At 45.9% G+C, this 18,184-nt stretch overlaps 1 protein-coding gene across 8 annotated transcripts in view; it reads left to right on the top strand.

Annotated features, from left to right (window-relative positions):
- The window catches only part of pikfyve (phosphoinositide kinase, FYVE finger containing), a 206,985-nt gene that overhangs the window by 162,625 nt on the left and 26,176 nt on the right, over positions 1–18,184 (top strand). For all 8 annotated transcript variants that reach the window (XM_038788673.1, XM_038788682.1, XM_038788662.1 and 5 more), the window contains one exon: positions 12,221–12,367. In XM_038788673.1, the coding sequence (XP_038644601.1) occupies positions 12,221–12,367 (147 nt within the window). The remainder of the gene's footprint in view (positions 1–12,220; positions 12,368–18,184) is intronic.

Raw genomic sequence — 18,184 nt, 5'->3', positions numbered from 1 at the left:
AGAAATAATCTTTGCCAAGGGTGAATCTGTAGATTTGTACCCCTGTTCCAAATATCATCCCACCAACTCGTTTCTTTAATAGTCTTTGGGCAGGATTCTCCATTGGCCGATGCCGAAATCATATTCAGCAATCGGGTAGAGAATCACCGTTTGTGACCGAATTGAGACTGGTGCCATTTTTCGGATGGTACGCCCCTTCCAAATCGGTGTCATCAAGGTGCGCCGCACAGCATTGCGACGGCGTCAGCACATCGCTTTCAGGCCCTCCCCCAATGCTCTGCCCCGATGTGCCGAGTTCCCAACTGCGCGGGTCGCATGTGGTCTTGAGTTTTCAGCACTGCCACAGTCGGGCAGGAGGGGGCTTTGGCGAGGGCTGGGGGGAGTGATGGGGGGTGGTGAGGGGGTGTCCAGGGGGACACTATTTGGCATGTTGGGTCCGTGCGCGGCTGGCCCCATATTGTACCGCCGACCGCTGAAGGACGGCGCCATGCGCATGTGCAGCCACGGACCCAGCAATTCTCCGGTCGTTTATGTCGGGAACACCATGAGTTTTACGTGGCACGGCTGCTAGCCCCCCACCGGGTGCGCATTGGTGCAGTGCCGCCGCTGACATTTTCATTGTAAAACGAGACACGCACTACAGACATATGTTGCTCGTTTTACTGGAGTGTGATTAACACGCCTCCGTTTAAAGGTCGTGTGCTTAACATTACTATGGCTCTGTATGTGTAATTATGCTCGGAGTCGCCAGGTGTCGTATTGAGACACCGTCACAAGTATATCAAGGTCAGGTTCAAAGTAATAAATCCATACACCGATTAGTAAGTCCAAACGATTGCTGTTTATTATAACAAATATAATAAATACTCATGCATACGCTAAAGAGACTAACTTACTTCTAATACTGAACAACTAAATACTTATCTAGACAGGAACAGGCAAGGTCAGGGAGCAAGGCCTTTGTCCCGTTCTTGGTCTGTAACTTTCTGATTGGCAAAGTTGTCAAGAGCTAGCAAGGTCTGGATCACGTAGCGATCGTTGTGTTGGCACTTACAGTTCAATGGCTGATGCTCAACGGCTGGTGGTGAAACTGGAGTCAGGATGCAATGCAACAGGTCTGGGCCGGAGTCTGGAAGCAACAGACCGAGTCATGTGCTTGACCTTCTTTTTATAGGTCCCAGGAGGTTCAGGCCCCCTTGGGGTGGTTCCCTCATCTATTGGGTCTTTCCCAATCGATATCTTTCAAACTCCCCAATCCTAGGGTCGTTCCTCGATGTTTGGGGCGGTCCCTACGGTTCTTTGTTTTGGTTGCTTTTGTTGTATTTTATATTTTCCCTGCGTTTGTCTGTGATAGAAAAATTCAAACAGCATTCATTAGATAAGCAAAACTGAACTTTATTCACTAATTAGAACTGCTAGCAGAAATGGCAGAAACTTGGAAAGTCGGAAGGCAGTCAATTACAAACTGCGGAGTCCGTCCCAAGTCTGCGATATTACAGGAAAAGAAGGCGATTCTTATACATTATAGGATCAAGATAACATGAATACAACTCGGTTAGGAATTTGATCAAAAGTAAAACATAAGTAATAATCGTTACAATGGCGTCACCTTGCTGACCTCCAGGGGACTTGAGTTTCATATCATTATCTTGTCTTTGTTTTAAGAAAGGGAAGAAGTTGTTTAGGGACAGGAAGAAATAGTTGTTCAGCTTGTTATGTATTAAGACTACTTCTAGCTCCAAGCCTTATCTAGACTCTCAGGACATGCTGTCTATGTGTATTCTGAATCTGTGTCTTAGGTTAAATTCAATTGTACCAAGAAGACTTGACTAGTTTTCCCATCATGCCATTATTTGCTTCACACAATACCACACTTTGGCGCCATTTTGTCTGGGCGTCTATGGAAAAGTATCCATCGATATTTAAATGTTTCTATTGTACCTGGGCCTGGGCCGGGATCACCTCATTAATATGCAGATCTGTTTCCCATTTGCACCTTTGGCTGAAACTCTGCAACTCTTTGGAAACTGGTTTCTGGACGTGCAAAATGCAAAACAGTCTTTTGCAAGCTGTGTCCTCACTATGACTGTTTTTCCCTGTGTTCCTTGCGGTTCTCCATTTTGTAGCCCAGTGTCCATCTTAGATGGCTACACATAGCATCGAAATCAGAGAATCCAAACCTTCATTTTTCGATCAGTATCTTTGGCATGTTGGACAACTCGAATGAATGTTTGGTGGGCTCTTTCCAGCTTTTCAATTCAATGTAGATCCTCTGGTAACAATTAGATATTGGTTTTGTATTTCTCAAAAAACTGTCCAAAATTCACTTAATTGTTTCAATGGCATTAATAGTAATTGTTTTCTCTCTTATGTATATCAACCAGCTCAATTTTGTCAATTCTGGTTGGTATTTGGGATTTAGTACAGAAAGTTGTATGAACGACGGGGAATGTCGTTCATGTTGGTGTCTTTTTAATGAGGTGGTTGGACGATATTCTCCGTTCCCTTTGCAAGCCACTCTTGTGATATTAAACTTAAGGTTCTGATATTCAAAATGCAATTTAGGTCTTTATTCATTTTAAATCCACACATGACCTGCTCATTAAGATAAATAAGGTAGGGACAGACGATGTTTTATCCGTCTGTTGACATTTGGCCAAGTTTGTACCCACTAACCTTTCTTCCTTCTCCACTACATTAGGTAAAACCTTTTCATGACCAATCCAAATCTCTTCTTTAATAATTTCTATGTTGTTCACTTCTGAAACACTCAATCCTGTTTCAGTTCCCGGAATCATTGGTATTCCCAATATCATTCCCAAGGCTTTACTTGTGGTTCCTCCGCAACCTTTTCCGAACCACACCTTGTACCAATATCCCAGCTATAACCTTGGCTGTATTTGTTCTGGTGGGGAAGACTTCTACCTGTTTGCTAAATGTGTTAATTACCACTAGGAATGTACTTTGCATGATGGCAAAGGTCCTACATAATCGATCTGTAAATTTGTCCATGGCCCTTCCACAGGTTGGGTATGCCTTAATTCCCCTTTCTTTGCATAGTGGTCTGGATTGTTTTGTGCACACACTATATAATGTAGTTTTCTACATAATGTTTCACATCTTTAGCATATTTTGACCACCAACATAAGTTCCCAATACTGTCAGTGGTTGTGTCAATTCTTTGATGTCCGTGCCCGTCATGACACTAGTCAATGATTTAGTTCCTATCTTGGGTAGGTACCACATACCTTCCTTCCTTTTAGTATCAGGCCATTCTTAATTCCTTATTTATTTTTCCAATTCTTGTCGGGCATATCGACTTCTAAGCTTAAGGTAATATCTTTATTTTCCCCTTGATCTGCTTCAAGATCCGCGATCTTGATTTTGGTTAGTGGCTACTGCACCAATTTGTTCTGCTTGTTCGAGAGTAGGGGGTTGCCATGGGATCCTGTCATAGGCACCCTGTTTTGCTAACTCATCTGCTCTTACGTTGCCGGCAGGAGAAGATCTGTAATGGGCCTTTACCTTAACAACGCCATACTCTCGGCCTTGGGCTTGTGATAAGATGTATTTAAGGAGTTGGGCAGAGGGCAAAGGTTTACCATCTGCAGATATGAAGCCTCTCTTCCCACAGGGGTAAGAAATCAGTTAGGCTGTTGCACACATACATACGGTCTGAATAGTTGTCTGCCAGAGTTGGAAAACTCTTGGTGGAAACTTGCAACGTAAGCCACAGCTGCATGTGAGCTCATAGTGCTGGGCAGTTTAAGTGCTCATTCATGTATGACTTTGCCTTTTGAATCTTCAATGTAGTTGCCAAATCCTGTTTTACGGAAGCCACCTTCCACCATGGAGGAGCCATCTACAAAAATTTTAATTTATGTGTTTGGGGTCCTCTCTCTCTGCTGTTTTGTTATTTGTATTAATGCTTGTTTGGTGGGTGCCTTTTGCCTTTCCACCTTTTTTGGCTCACTGTACCATCTTTTATTCCAATAACAATTGGAGAGGGGTGTGTTCTGTTGGAAGGTGAGCGGATTTAATCCAATTATGTATACGAAGTGCTGCACAGCCCAAAATACTGCTTTCACAGACTGTAAAGCCTTGTTCCACGTGAATTAGTAACCTTGATGCATAAACAATAGGTCCCAATTTCTCATGCTCTTCCTGCAGTAAGACTGCTGAAATGGTGTTTTCAGTGGCTGCTACTTCTAGCACAAATTCAGGGTCAGAGACCTGTTGGCTGGTGCCTTAGCGAGAACTTGCTTTACGGAGGTATGGCTTGAGGATGTTGTTCTTTCCATTCCCCGTGGGGTGTTTTTCTTTAATAGGCCTGATAAGGGAGCAGCTTTGGTAGCAAATTCATCAATGGTAGGGGCAGCACAGTGGCAGAGTGGTTAACACTGCTTCCTCATGGTGCCGAGGTCCCAGGTTCGATCCCGGCTCTGGGTCACCCTCCGTGTGGAGTTTGCACATTCTCCTTGTGTCTGCATGGGTTTCTCCCCCACAACCCAAAGATGTGCAGAGTAGGTGGATTGGCCACACTAAATTGCCGCTTAATTGGAAAAAATGAATTGGGTACTCTATAAAAAAAATTTTAAAAAATCAATGCTACAGTAGTCTACCAGGCCTAAAAATGATCTGCGTGGTTTCAAATTTGTAGGCAGTGGCAATTTGGTGATAGTTTTTATTCTACCTTCTTCTATTTCTCATTTTCTGTATGTAAATGTTGTTCACAGGTAGGTGATTTCATGACCTGGGCATTCTTGGAGTTCACTTTTCATCCCAATTTGTTTAAAAGGTTCTCCTCCCTAGTTTCTGTCTGAAGAAGCATATCATCTGCAAACATCTACATACTGTATTCGGCATTCTGGTTTTGAAAATCTGGTTAAGCCTTGTGCCAACCTTTGGTGAAATATTGAATGCGAATAGTGGAATCCTTGAGGTAGACATGTCCGGAGCCAAATTTGCACTATCATCCAAAACTGTGAAGTACCTTGCCTGAGGGCTCTGTTTTGTCATTGCTTCGGGGCTTGTTGCTACCTTTGGCGCAGTCAAGGGGGTTACCTTATTCATTTCTCTATAGTTAAACACCAAGAACCATCTGGCTTTCTGACAGACCAAATTGGTGAGTTATTTATGGAGGCAATAATTTGTAAGAGCCCTTGATGAGCAAACTTACAATTACAGTTGTAATTTCCCGTTCAGCTGGCTTCGGAAAACCATACTGCTTTTGTGCTTTGGGATCTGTGCCTTTTATCAAAACCTCACCTTCCATTCTACTGCAGTCATGCTTGCTCATGGCGAAGGTGTTTCTATTTTCGTCAACAGTTTCTGAACATCTTTTTGATCTGACATCTCCTGGACTTTAACCCACAATTGTCCAATTGTGCAAATTATTTCTCTGTATTCCTGGCAGATATTTATTTGGAGGCCTCTTCTGAGTCTCCCATGTTACAGAACAATTTACATGGTCAAATGATAAACCATATTTCTTCATGAAGTCTGAGCCTAATATGTGCTCTGCCTCAGGGTGTAATTTTAGTAAAATAGCTGGGTGATAACATCTCATGTCTCCTAATCTAAATTTTAATGCTTGAGTTTCAAATCCTTTCCGAGTATGGCCAGTAAATCCACTTTGTATTATTGTTCTTTTAGTTTTCGAAGATGGGTCAATCCCATGGGCTGTATTAAGGGTAGTGCGGGGACCACTAGTATCCCATACAAATTCGACAGGGTGGCCTCCTACCTCACCTTCTATGAGTGGATGTCCTACACTATCTCACTTGGCATTACAGACCCAGTGGACGTCCTACACTTGGTGTTACAGATCCAAAGAGGAGAGGCCTGACACCATCATGCATTATTCCTTGTTTAAGAGGGGCCAAGGTAACAGTCACCGGAGTTCAGAGGTGCCATTGGCTGACCATTTCTTGATGGTCCCTCCAGGGGCAATTGTGGCCTTCTGTTCTGTGGCCCTTGTGGTGGATTGTTGTTAGGGGACGATGGACAGTCCCTTGCATAGTGCCATTTGCCACCACAAGTATAACACTGATCATTGGGATGGGGTTAAAGGGATATGGGCAACAGTTGGCGAGGTGGATTTGAGACCAGGAAGAGATCAGCCATGATCTGATTGAATGGCGGCGCAGGCTCGAAGGGCTGAATTGCCTACTTCTGCTCCTAAGTCGTATGTTCCTATATTTGTTCCTATGTCCCAGAGATCCTTGGTGTTCTCCTCTTTGTGGTCCAGAGTTCTGTCTGGCTCTGACCATTATGCTGTTATATGAAGCTGGGTTAGGAGTCCCTGTTGGTAACTCCCTCTTCCTCGTCCCTCATTTCTCCAAATGGGGCCTTGGATCTGGAGAATATTTTATCTCGTTTGTTTTTCGAGATCTTGTTTTGACTCCTTTTCCCAAGCTCTAGTCATTCTCCTAAATATCTAGGTTAATTTGCATTGGATCTGTGGTGTTGCTTGTTATGCTCTCCCCTTAATTGGCTCTGTTTATGCCGGTTAATATGGTCGCCGTCCTTAATTCTAATTATGTTTGCTCAAGAGTCGCCAGGTATCTTTTCGATACCGCCACAAGGTTCAAAACCGAATACTGATCAAAGACTTGATACACCAGTTAGTAAGTTCAAAATCAATACTCATTTATTTACACACACAGTCAATTATACTCATGCACAAACTACCAACTAAACTATCGCCACTACTAAAAGCCTATACTTAGCTTCAGGTGCCCACTCAGCCAGAGGAACAATGGCCAGTTGTCCGGTTCTGAGGCTGTTGGGATCGAACTTGTATGGAATAGTAGCTGGGAGCGTCTATCTCGTAGCGTGCGTTGACTTTGGACTTACTTGTTCTGGTGCAGCTGCTAGGCAGGCCTCTCGTCACTGAGAGCCAAGGCCAAGAAGAACGATTCTCTCTTGGGGGCTTCTTCTTATACCCCAAAGGGGCTTCGCGTGCTTTTGGGTGGTCCTTGAATTTGGTCCCAATTAATTGGACCATATCCTGATCATTGGTATCGATTTCCTCCCAATAAAGGGGCGTCTGCCCTGATTGCTGGGCGGGCCCTAGGTGGCCGTTGGCCTGCCTTGTTCTAGTCTCCTCTGGCGCCAGGGTGTCTGCTTTGGTATCGTTTGCTTAAATGTTTCTCTTTGTCCCCGGGGATGGCTCATGCGAATGGTTTCGCAGTATCGGTCTTGTCTGGGAGCTGCAAACTCCAATCAACAGACAAACCTTGCACCTGCTTGCTTTCTCAGCATTGTCTATTTTTCCCTTCATTCTCTGCAAGTGTCCATTTTGTAGTCGGGACGTGGCCACCCAGGTGGCTACAGTGGGGTCAAATAATTCCATCAAATTTCTTCATCTTTCTGAAAAATGGATTGCTAGGGTCCTATTCCACTGGCTCATCTAAGTCGTGTCTGAGTAAATTTCATCCATACATTTCATTCATCCTAGATCGCATTAAAAAGACCCTCGCACCCCGATTCTGAGGGTCTGGTAAGGCTGAGAGAACTGCTGATCATAAACACATTAACAATAATTTATTTCCTTCATTGTCATCTAATCCATGTAATATTCTTTTTTTTAAATTTTTTAATAAACAATTTTATTGAGGTAGTTTTTGGCTTTATAAACAGTTACAGACATCATCAGAAAGAAAGCAAAAAAAAAGGCAAAAATGTGCAAACATCCATGTACTTTCAATACTTCAATCATAACATATTGCACCAGCCTGCTCCTCTCCCACCGGTACTACCCACCATATTTTCCCTCCTACTCTACTCTACCCCCACCCCCCACCCCCTGCTGACGCTCACTCTCCCGCAAAGAAGTCAATAAATGGTTGCCACCTCCGGCGAACCCCTGCACAGATCCCCTCAAGGCGAACTTAATTTTCTCCATACCCAGGAAACTCGACATGTCCGCAAGCCACACCTCCGTCTTCGGGGGCTTTGAGTCCCTCCACGCCAATAGTATTCGTCGCCGGGCTATCAGGGAAGCAAAGGCCAAAACATCGGCCTCTTTCTCCCCCTGGACCCCCGGGTCCTCCGAAACCCCAAAAATTGCCACCCCTGGACTCATCACCACCCTTGTTTTTAGTAGCCGGGACATGACCCCCGCAAATCCCTCCCAGTACCCCCTCAGCTTAGGGCATGCCCAAAACATGTGCACGTGGTTCGCTGGTCCTCCCGCGCACCTAGCGCATTTGTCCTCTATCCCGAAGAATTTGCTCATCCGAGCCACCGTCATATGGGCCCGGTGAACGACCTTAAATTGAATCAGCCCGAGCCTAGCACATGTCGCGGTCGAATTTACCCTACTCAGGGCCTCTGCCCACAGCCCATCCTCCATCCTCGGGGGCCTCACGGTAGCATGGTGGTTAGCATCAATGCTTCACAGCTCCAGGGTCCCAGGTTCGATTCCTGGCTGGGTCACTGTCTGTGTGGAGTCTGCACGTCCTCCCCGTGTGTGCGTGGGTTTCCTCCGGGTGCTCCGGTTTCCTCCCACAGTCCAAAGATGTACGGGTTAGGTGGATTGGCCATGCTAAATTGCCCGTAGTGTAAGGTTAATGGGGGGATTGTTGGGTTACGGGTATATGGGTTGCGTGGGTTTGAGTAGGGTGATCATTGCTCGGCGCAGCATCGGGGGCCGAAGGGCCTGTTCTGTGCTGTACTGTTCTATTCTATTCTATTCTATTCTATTTCCCCACCTAGCTCCTCCTCCCATTTAAGTTTCAGTTCCTTTGTCTGGGACCCTTCCTCCCTCATGAGCACCTTATATATACCCGAGACTCTACCCTCCCCTTCTTCCCTCCTAGAGACTATTCTGTCTAGGGTCCCCATTGGTGGGAGGCGCGGGAAAGATGGGACCTGTCTACGAACAAAGTCCCGCAACTGTAGGTATCTAAAATCATTTCCCCTTACCAACCCAAATTTCTCCTCCAAGCTCCTCAGACTCGCAAAGCTCCCTTCCAGGAACATATCACCCACCCTTCCCACCCCCGCCCGCTGCCATACTCGGAACCCCCATCCATACTCCCGGGGGCAAACCGATGTTTGTCGCAGATTGGCGCCCAGACAGACGCCCCCATCTCCCCCACATGCCTCCTCCACTGGCCCCATATCCGCAGGGTCGCCACCACTACCTTGGAACCCCCCATCCATACTCCCGAGGGCAAACCGATGGTTGTCGCAGATTGGCGCCCAGACAGACGCCCCCATCTCCCCCACATGCCTCCTCCACTGGCCCCATATCCGCAGGGTCGCCACCACTACTAATCCATGTAATATTCTTTGCTGGTTCATTTTTGGAAACAATTCATATGGATCATCTTTAGGGCTGAATTCTGATATTTTGCTAGCTATTTCTGATAACTGGTGTACTATATACAGTGTACAATAAATGGTGGGTCCACCCGCAACCTGGGGGTTTGTTCTTTGGGTAGTTATCGGGTTCATCAGGACATCTGCACCAGGTTCAGAGGGTTCAGGACTGTCGGTCCATGCGGGGGTGGTCCCCAGTCTCTTTCATCATTATGTCAACTACCTTTTTGTTCTTGGTCACGCCAGTTAACATTATCCTCACTACTGTCGACTTCCTCTTTTTCCCCAAAGGTGCATATCATACTTCACTCTGTTTGTAACTGGATTTTTTTTTTTTTAATAATTTTTATTGGAATTTTTTATAGAAAATATAAAACATAACGACAAACAATGAAATGCAACAAAATAACCCATAATAACTGTAACACCCCCCAGACCATATCGACGCATGTATCACATCCCCCCACCCTCCCAATCCCAATGAACAAAAAAAGAACTTAAAAATAAATTAAATAAACAAACATAGTCATCGTTCCCCCCCCCCCCCCAACCCCCCTTTCCCTCCCCCTTCCCCCCCCTCCCCCTCGGGTTTCTGCTGCTACTGTCCCCGTAACCTATCGTTGAGCCAGAAAGTCGAGGAAAGGTTGCCACCGCCTAAAGAACCCTTGTACCGACCCCCTCAGGGCGAATTTGACCTTCTCTAGCTTGATGAAACCCGCCATGTCATTGATCCAGGTCTCCACGCTTGGGGGCCTCGCATCCTTCCATTGTAGCAAGATCCTTCGCCGGGCTACTAGGGACGCAAAGGCCAGCACACCGGCCTCTTTCGCCTCCTGCACTCCCGGCTCCACCCCACCCCCAAAAATCGCGAGCCCCCATCCTGGCTTGACCCTGGATCCCACCACCCTCGACACCGTCCTCGCCACCCCCTTCCAGAACTCCTCCAGTGCCGGGCATGCCCAGAACATATGGGCATGGTTCGCTGGACTCCCCGAGCACCTGACACACCTGTCTTCACCCCCAAAGAACTTACTCATCCTCGTCCCAGTCATGTGGGCCCAGTGCAGCACCTTGAATTGGATGAGGCTAAGCCGCGCACACGAGGAGGAAGAATTAACCCTCTCCAGTGCATCAGACGATGTCCCGTCTTCAGTCTGTTCCCCCAGTTCCCCCTCCCACTTAGCTTTCAGCTCCTCTACTGACGCCTCCTCCGCCTCCTGCATAACCTTGTAGATATCAGATATCTTCCCCTCTCCGACCCAGACCCCCAAAATCACCCTGTCACTCACCCCCCCCTCGCGGGAAGCGAAGGGAATCCCTCCACCTGCCGTCTAGCAAATGCCTTTACCTGCAGATACCTGAACATGTTTCCCGGGGGAGCCCAAATTTCTCCTCCAACTCCCCCAGGCTCGCAAACCTCCCATCAATAAACAGGTCCCTCAGCTGTCTGATGCCCGCTCTGTGCCAACCCTGAAATCCCCCATAAATGTTCTCCGGGACGAACCTATGGTTCCCCCTGAACGGAGCCTCCATCGAGCCCCCCACTTGTCCCCTATGTCGCCTCCACTGCCCCCAAATCTTGAGGGTAGCCGCCACCACCGGACTCGTGGTATACCTCGTAGGAGGGAGCGGCCACGGCGCCGTTACCAGGGCCCCCAGGCTTGTATCTCCCGTAACTGGAATTTTAACTCTTCAATTTCCTTTCAACATTTAGAATGGTCTGTAACACCATGTACGTTCCGAACGGTTTCCAAACAGCACATTTAAATTGTCGTTCTGGTCTGTCAATTTAGCTATTTTCTTCCGATCTACTTCTTTTCCACTAAGTGCTCTATCCTGTTCCTGGAAAGCCCTTTCACACTGTGCTTGAAACTGCCCCATATTTAATAGATCGCTTTGTCGTTTGAGGTATTGTTCTGCTGGCAATTTTTCTAAATCTGCCTTATCTTGCATCTGTTTCTCTAGCTTTTGCCTTATTCTATCATGTTCCTCATTGCACTCCTCAGCTGCTGCAAACAGCTGGCACGAGCGATGGATTTCACTAACTTTCCTTTTCTATTTCCTAAACCATCTCAGGTAGCATCCCAAAGCTCCTCTCCAGAAGCACTGAGATCCAGCTGTGGTATTTCTGCATAATTGACCCATGTGGGCCATTTTTCTCTCTCAAGTAATTCTCTAGTACTGATTTCCAAATTAAATCTGTCATTCTGATCACTAGTGTTTCTTTGTTCCAAAGTTGAAACAAGAGATCAGCCTGATCTGATTGAATGGCGGAGCAGGTTCAAAGAGCTGAGTTGCCTACTTCTGCTCCTAATTCTTATGTTCCTATGTAAATGTATTCTAATTTTTACTGTCAGTTTCCTATCTTTCTAGTTGTAAAGAAAAGGAAGGGTTGTCCCTGGTCTGTGACAGCCAGTGTTTGCTTTATTTGTACTTTGTAACCAACCAAGTTGTTCACTTTCTAGGTTCCTTCCTGTGGGGGACCTCTCCCACCTAACTGACACTTGAGAATTGACGGTTCATATGTATGTTTTATCACATGACACAAAGCACTACTCATGTCCAAAAAGTTGTGTGACCACTGTTTTGGCTCTCTCCAAAACATCTTCAATGTGATCAGAAATTGAAATTATTATTGTGTTCACTATAGAATGAATATTTCAGCTCTCTTGTTCTCTATTATGCACAGTGGTGCATGTGTAATTTTGAATGCAGCATGTACTTAGTTAACAGGTGGAAAGAATCTGCAAATATAATTTTGATGAATTTGTAGTCTAAATTTATTGAAAATAATTTTCAGATGCAATAAAGCAGTTTGAAACTTAGCATCAGCTTTCATGATCTCAGACTTTTGAAACCGTTGTGTGATTGAAAAAAATCTCTTTTACAGAGGATCGCTTATTGACTAGTATGGCAGCTAACAATGCTAATTCTCAGTTACCCTCCTCTCCGGATGTATGCACAGAGCAACTATCTGCTGGGCCCAATATTCCAATAGTGTCTATTACCAGTGACCAAGATACCAATAATGCTGACGGTAAGTAATTTATAAATGTTCTTTGCCATGTCTGCGACATGAATAAGGAATAAAAACAAAAACTTGCTGGAAACACTCAGCAATTCTGGCAACACCTGTGGAGGGAGAAACCAAGTTTACATTTCAGATTATATGATAGAAAGAGAGCTGATGTTTCGGATGTGACCTTTCATTAGAACCTGAAACATTAACTCTGTTTTTCTTTCTGCAGACACTGCCGTACCTGCTGAGTGTTTCCAGCCTTTTCTGTTTTAATTTCAGATTTCGAGCATCTCTGCAGTATTTTGTTCTTGTACAAGAATAAAAAAGTCATACTACTATTGTTCAGTTTGAGGAAGGAGCAGTGCTCATTCACCTGAGAAAGGAGCAGTGCTCCGAAAGCTAGTGATTCGAAACAAACCTGTTGGACTTTACCTTGGTATTGTAAGACTTCTTACTATTGTTTAGTGCTTTGGTGAGATCACACCTGGAATACTGTGTGCAGTTTTGGTCTCCATATCCAAGGAAGTATATACTTTGAGGCAGTACAGTGAGGGTTCATTGGATTGATTCTGAGATGAGAGGATTCACCTGTGATAAGAATCTGAATAAATTGGACCTGTACATCAAGTCCAGAAGAATGGGAGGTGATCTTATTGAAAAATAACAATATTCTGAAGGGGCTTGACATGGTGGACATAGAGGTTGTTTACACGGGCTGGGGTATCTAGAACATCAGGAACAAACTCAGGATAAGAGGCAGGCTATTAAGAATCGAAATGTGGAGAAATTTATTCACTGAAGATTGTGAATCTTTGGAATTGCCTACCTCCACAAAATTGTGGATGCTCCATCTTGAGGATATTCAAGACTGAGAATGACAGAACTTTGTTTAAGAAATTACGGGACATGAAGTGTTGAGGCAGGTCAGATTACATAGTTGAGAAACAAGAGCAGGTTTGAGAACTGAATGGTCTACTCTTGTTTCTATTATATTGTGAAATTGTATTACCTGTGAGACAAAGTTTAAGTATGTTAAGTACTAGGATTCATCCTTATTGTAATCTTGTAACAACAGAAGGCTATTCCTTATGAATATCCTTTGTCTTCCTAGAGATATTGTAAATTCAGGCAATAGTTGTGGGAAGCTTCTGAAGTTAACTCCTATTTAGTCTTCGTCTGCAATTCATTATATATCAGTGTGTTTTTCCACCCTTAAAGTAACTTTGTATTTGGCTCCAACAAAAATCCAAACACGCACTGCAGTGCTTTACACAAGACGATTTGATATGTCCTTGAGTGTTTATTTTCACATTTTGAACTATTTAGGGCAAGAAATGTCAAGTGGTTGTTGATTAGGTAGGTGAATTTGATAAATCCGAAAGTTTTCTCTAGCAATGTCCCTTGAAGCCAGCCTCAGAAAATCATCCACCCCACTTTCATTTTCCTATAATTAAATGTGGAAACTTGTACTGTGGGACTGCATTCACCAACAATTGATTAAGGCACTTTCACGTTGGCCTGATCAGTAAACATAGGAGTGGAAGCATCCATTTAGCTACTTGAGTCTGTATTGCCATTCCGTGAGATCATGGTTCTGTGACCTAATTCCATATATCCTCTTCTACCCCATATTCCTTAAAGTTTGTTAACCAAGAAATATTATCGATCTTAGTTTTAAATGTAATAATTCATCACCCATCAAGTGCCATTTCTACCATCCTTTTGTGTGTAGTAGTATTTCCTAATTACACTCCTGAAAGGGTTGTTTCTCATTTTTTACAGTATGCCCTCTAACCTTGTACTCCCCACCCGGTGGAAATCGTTTCTCTCTACCTTATCTGTTCCTCTTAATATCTTGAAACCTCTGATAAAGTCATCCTTAAAACCGCTAAAATTCTGTGGAGTATATCAGCCATGTCCAAATTTTCTGATGATAGATGGTATTATTTACTTATTTATTTAAAAAAATATTTTATTGAAGTATTTATAATTTTCACACTTTTAACATATTAACCTTTCTAAAACAACCGCGTGGGTCGACGCACAAAATACCCCCTAAAATAACAACACACACTAAACCATGCACCCCACTTCTCCCGCCCTATCCCCAATTACTCTTGCACTAAATTCCCTGTTGTTATTTAACATTACCATGTCTCCTATTTTCCCCCTTCCCCCTCCCCTTTTTCCCTTTTCCCACCTTACTGCTAACGTTCAGTTTTTGTTAAAGAAATTGATGAGCGGCTGCCAACTCCGGGCGAATCCCTGTATTGATCCTCTTAGAGCAAACTTGATTTTTTTTCAGACTAAGAAACTCTACCATATCGCGGACCCACACTCCTGATTGTGAGGGCTCCGAGTCCCTCCATCTCATCAAGATCCATCTCCGGGCCACCAGGGAGGAGAAGGCCACAATATCGCCCCCCCCCCCCCCCCTTTTTGCCCCCAGATCTTCCGACACCCCAAATATTGCTAATTCTGGACTCTGAGTTACCCTACCATCCAGGACTTTTGACATAACATCTGGAAATCCCTGCCAGAATTCCTTCAGTTTTGGACATGCCCAAAGCATATGAACATGGTTGGCTGGGCGACGCCCACATCTGTCCTCCACCTCCTCTAAGAACCTGCTCACCCAGGCTACTGTTATGTGGGCCCTGTGGACTACCTTGAACTGAATCAAGCTGAGTCTGGCACAGGACGAGGATGCATTTACCCTTTTCAAGGCTTTTTCCCACAGTTCAATTTCTAGCTCCCCTCTCAACTCCTCTTCCCACTTGCTCTTCACCTCTCTGATAGGGGCCCCTTCCCACTCTAACAATTCCCTGTATACGTCAGAAACCTTCCCACCTCCAACCGCTATTTTTGACTGCATTTTATCCTCTAGTCCCCTCAGGGGGAGGCGAGGAAAGCTTGGGACCGGTCTCCGTACAAAGTCCCGCACTTGAAGATACCGAAACCCGTTCCCTGCTGGCAAGTCAAACTCCTCCTCTAATGTCTTCAAGGTCGGGAAGCCTCCTGGATGAATAGATGCCCAAACCTCTCAATCCCTGCCCGCTGCCATACCTTAAAGCCCCTATTCAGCCCCCCCAGGACAAACCGGTGATTGCCACAGATCGGTGACCACACTGACGCCCCCTCCAGTCTCGTATGCTGCCTCCATTGCCTCCACACCCTCGGGGCTGCCAGCACCACAGGACTTGTGGAGTACCGAGCCGGTGAGAACAGCAGGGGTGCCGTCAGTAAAGCCTCCAGACTCGTACCTTTGCAGGATGCTGCCTCCATCCGCCCCCAGACCGACCCCTCTCCCACTACCCACTTCCTGACCATCGAAATGTTGGAAGCCCAGTAATAGTTAATAAAGCTTGGGACAGCCAATCCCCCTTCCCCGCAGGCCCGTTCCAGGAATGTCCTCTTTACTCTTGGTTGTTTTATCCGCCCATATAAACCTCAATATCGCCACATTAATACTTCTGAAAAAAGCCTTTGGGACAAACATCGGGAGACACTAAAAAAAGAAAAGCAGTCTTGAAGGACAGTCATCTTCACCATCTGAACCCTCCCCGCCAGCGTCAGTGGGAGCATGTCCCATCTGCAAAAACCCCTTCTCATTTGATCCACTGCTTTGCCCAAATTTAACTTGTGAAGCTGCCCCAAATCCTTGGCCACTTGAATTCCCAGATACCTAAAACCCTTCCCAACCACTTTAAAAGGTAGCTCCTTGAGCCTACTTTCCTGCCCCCGTGCCTGAATCACGAATATCTCGTTTTTTCCCATGTTTAACTCATAGCCTGAAAATCGCCCAAATTCTCCTAATACCTCCATGATTTTGGTCATCCCCGTCTCACCGGGTCCGTGATATAAAGCAGTAAATTGTCCGCATAGAGAGAGACCCTGTGCTCCACCCCACCCCATCCCCTCCCCCTCACTATTCCCCTCCAGGTATTCGTTACTTTCAGAGCCATTGCTAAGGGTTCATTGGCCATGATAAAAAGTAATGGGGAGAGCGGGTATCCCGACAAAGACTGAAGTGCCACCAGGGCCTGGTACGGTAGCCGGAACCACTCCACAAATCCCTACCCAAACCTGCCGAAAATATCCCATAGATATTTCCACTCCACTCGGTCGAAAGCCTTCTCAATGTACATGGCAACTACCACCTCAGCCTTGCACCCCTCCGCTGGCATCATAATTACATTAAGAAGCCGTCTAATGTTGGATTTCAGGTGCCTGCCCTTTTCAAATCCCGTCTGATCCTCACCAATTATCTCCGGGACACAATCTTCTATTCGAGTGGCCAGGGTCTTTTCCAATAATTTGGCATCTACATTCAAGAGGGATATTGGCCTGTCTGATCCACAGCTCTCCGGATCCTTGTCACGCTTCAGAATGAGAGAAATTGATGCCTGTGATAACTTTGGGGGAGGGCAGTACTCTCAGCTCCTTGGACTCGTTGAAAATCTCAACCCAGTAACCCAGAGAACTTCTTATAAAATTCCACTGGGAACCCATAAGGTCCCGGGGCTTTACCCAATTGCATCGTCCCCAGTCCATCTATCACCTCCCCAAGCCCAATTGGGCCCCCCAGCTCCTCATTTGCCTTTGGGAACGCTAGCCTCCCCAGGAATTGATTCATGCCCTCTTCCCCATCCGGGGGTTCCGACTCGTATATCTGGCTATACAATTCCCGGAACACTTCATTCACTGCCCCCGAGTCCGTCACCGTCTTCCCCCTCAAATCTTTTATTTTCCCTATTTCTCTCGCCGCCTCTTGTTTTCTCAGCTGATGTGCCAGCATCCTGCTGGCTTTCTCCCCATGTTCATATATTGCCCCTTTTACCCTCCTCATCTGACCCTCCATCTTTCCTGTGGAAAGGAGCCTAAACTCCATTTAAAGTATCTGACGCTCCTTCAGGAGCTCCTCATTTGGAGACTCCGAGTATCTCCTGTCCACCTGTAAGATTTCTCTTACCAACCTGTCCAGCTCCGACCGCTCAGTTTTATCCCTGTGGGCTTGAATCGAAATACATTCCCCTCTAATGACCGCTTTTAGTGCCTCCCAGACCACCCCACCTGCAGTCTCACCCGTGTCATTGATCTTTATGTACCCCCAAATGGCCTCTCACTCGCTCACAGATCTCCCCATCCGCTAACAGCCCTGTATCTAGTCTCCACTGTGGGCGCTGGGACATTCCCGTGTCTACCCGTAGGTCTATCCAGTGTGGTGCATGATCTGAGACCACAATTGCTGAGTACTCCGTGTCCTCAACCACTGCTAACAATGTTTTTCTAGCACAAAGAAATCTATCCTGGAGTACGCCTTATGTACATGGGAGTAGAATGAATATTCCCTGCTCCTTGGTCTCTCAAATCGCCATGGATCCACCCCTCCCATGTGCTCCAACCCTCCCATGTGCTCCATGAACCCCGCAGTTCCTTTGCCATTGCTGATAGCTTCCCCAACCGAGCACTTGACGGGTCCAGCCTCTGGTCCAGGACCGTATTAAAGTCATCCCCCATGATCAGCCGGTGCGAGTCAAGATCTGGGATCTTCCCCAGCACCTTCCTGATGAACGCAACATCATCCCAGTTTGGGGCATATTCACCAGAACTACTGCCATTCCCTCTAGCTTCCTACTAACCATAATAAATCTGCCTCCTGGGTCTACCTCTATCCTCTCCACCTCGAATGTCACCCGTTTATTAATCAGGATAGGCACCCCCCCTTGTTTTAAAGTCCAGTCCTGAGTGAAACACTTGCCCGACCCATTCCTTCTTTAATCTAATTTGGTCTCCCAGCTTCAAGTGTGTCTCCTGTAACATAGCCACGTCTGC

The sequence above is a fragment of the Scyliorhinus canicula genome, chromosome 2 (genome assembly GCF_902713615.1).
Source record: "Scyliorhinus canicula chromosome 2, sScyCan1.1, whole genome shotgun sequence".
In the NCBI taxonomy this organism is placed as follows: Eukaryota; Metazoa; Chordata; class Chondrichthyes; order Carcharhiniformes; family Scyliorhinidae; genus Scyliorhinus; species Scyliorhinus canicula.
This window is presented reverse-complemented; position numbering and strand designations above follow the sequence as displayed.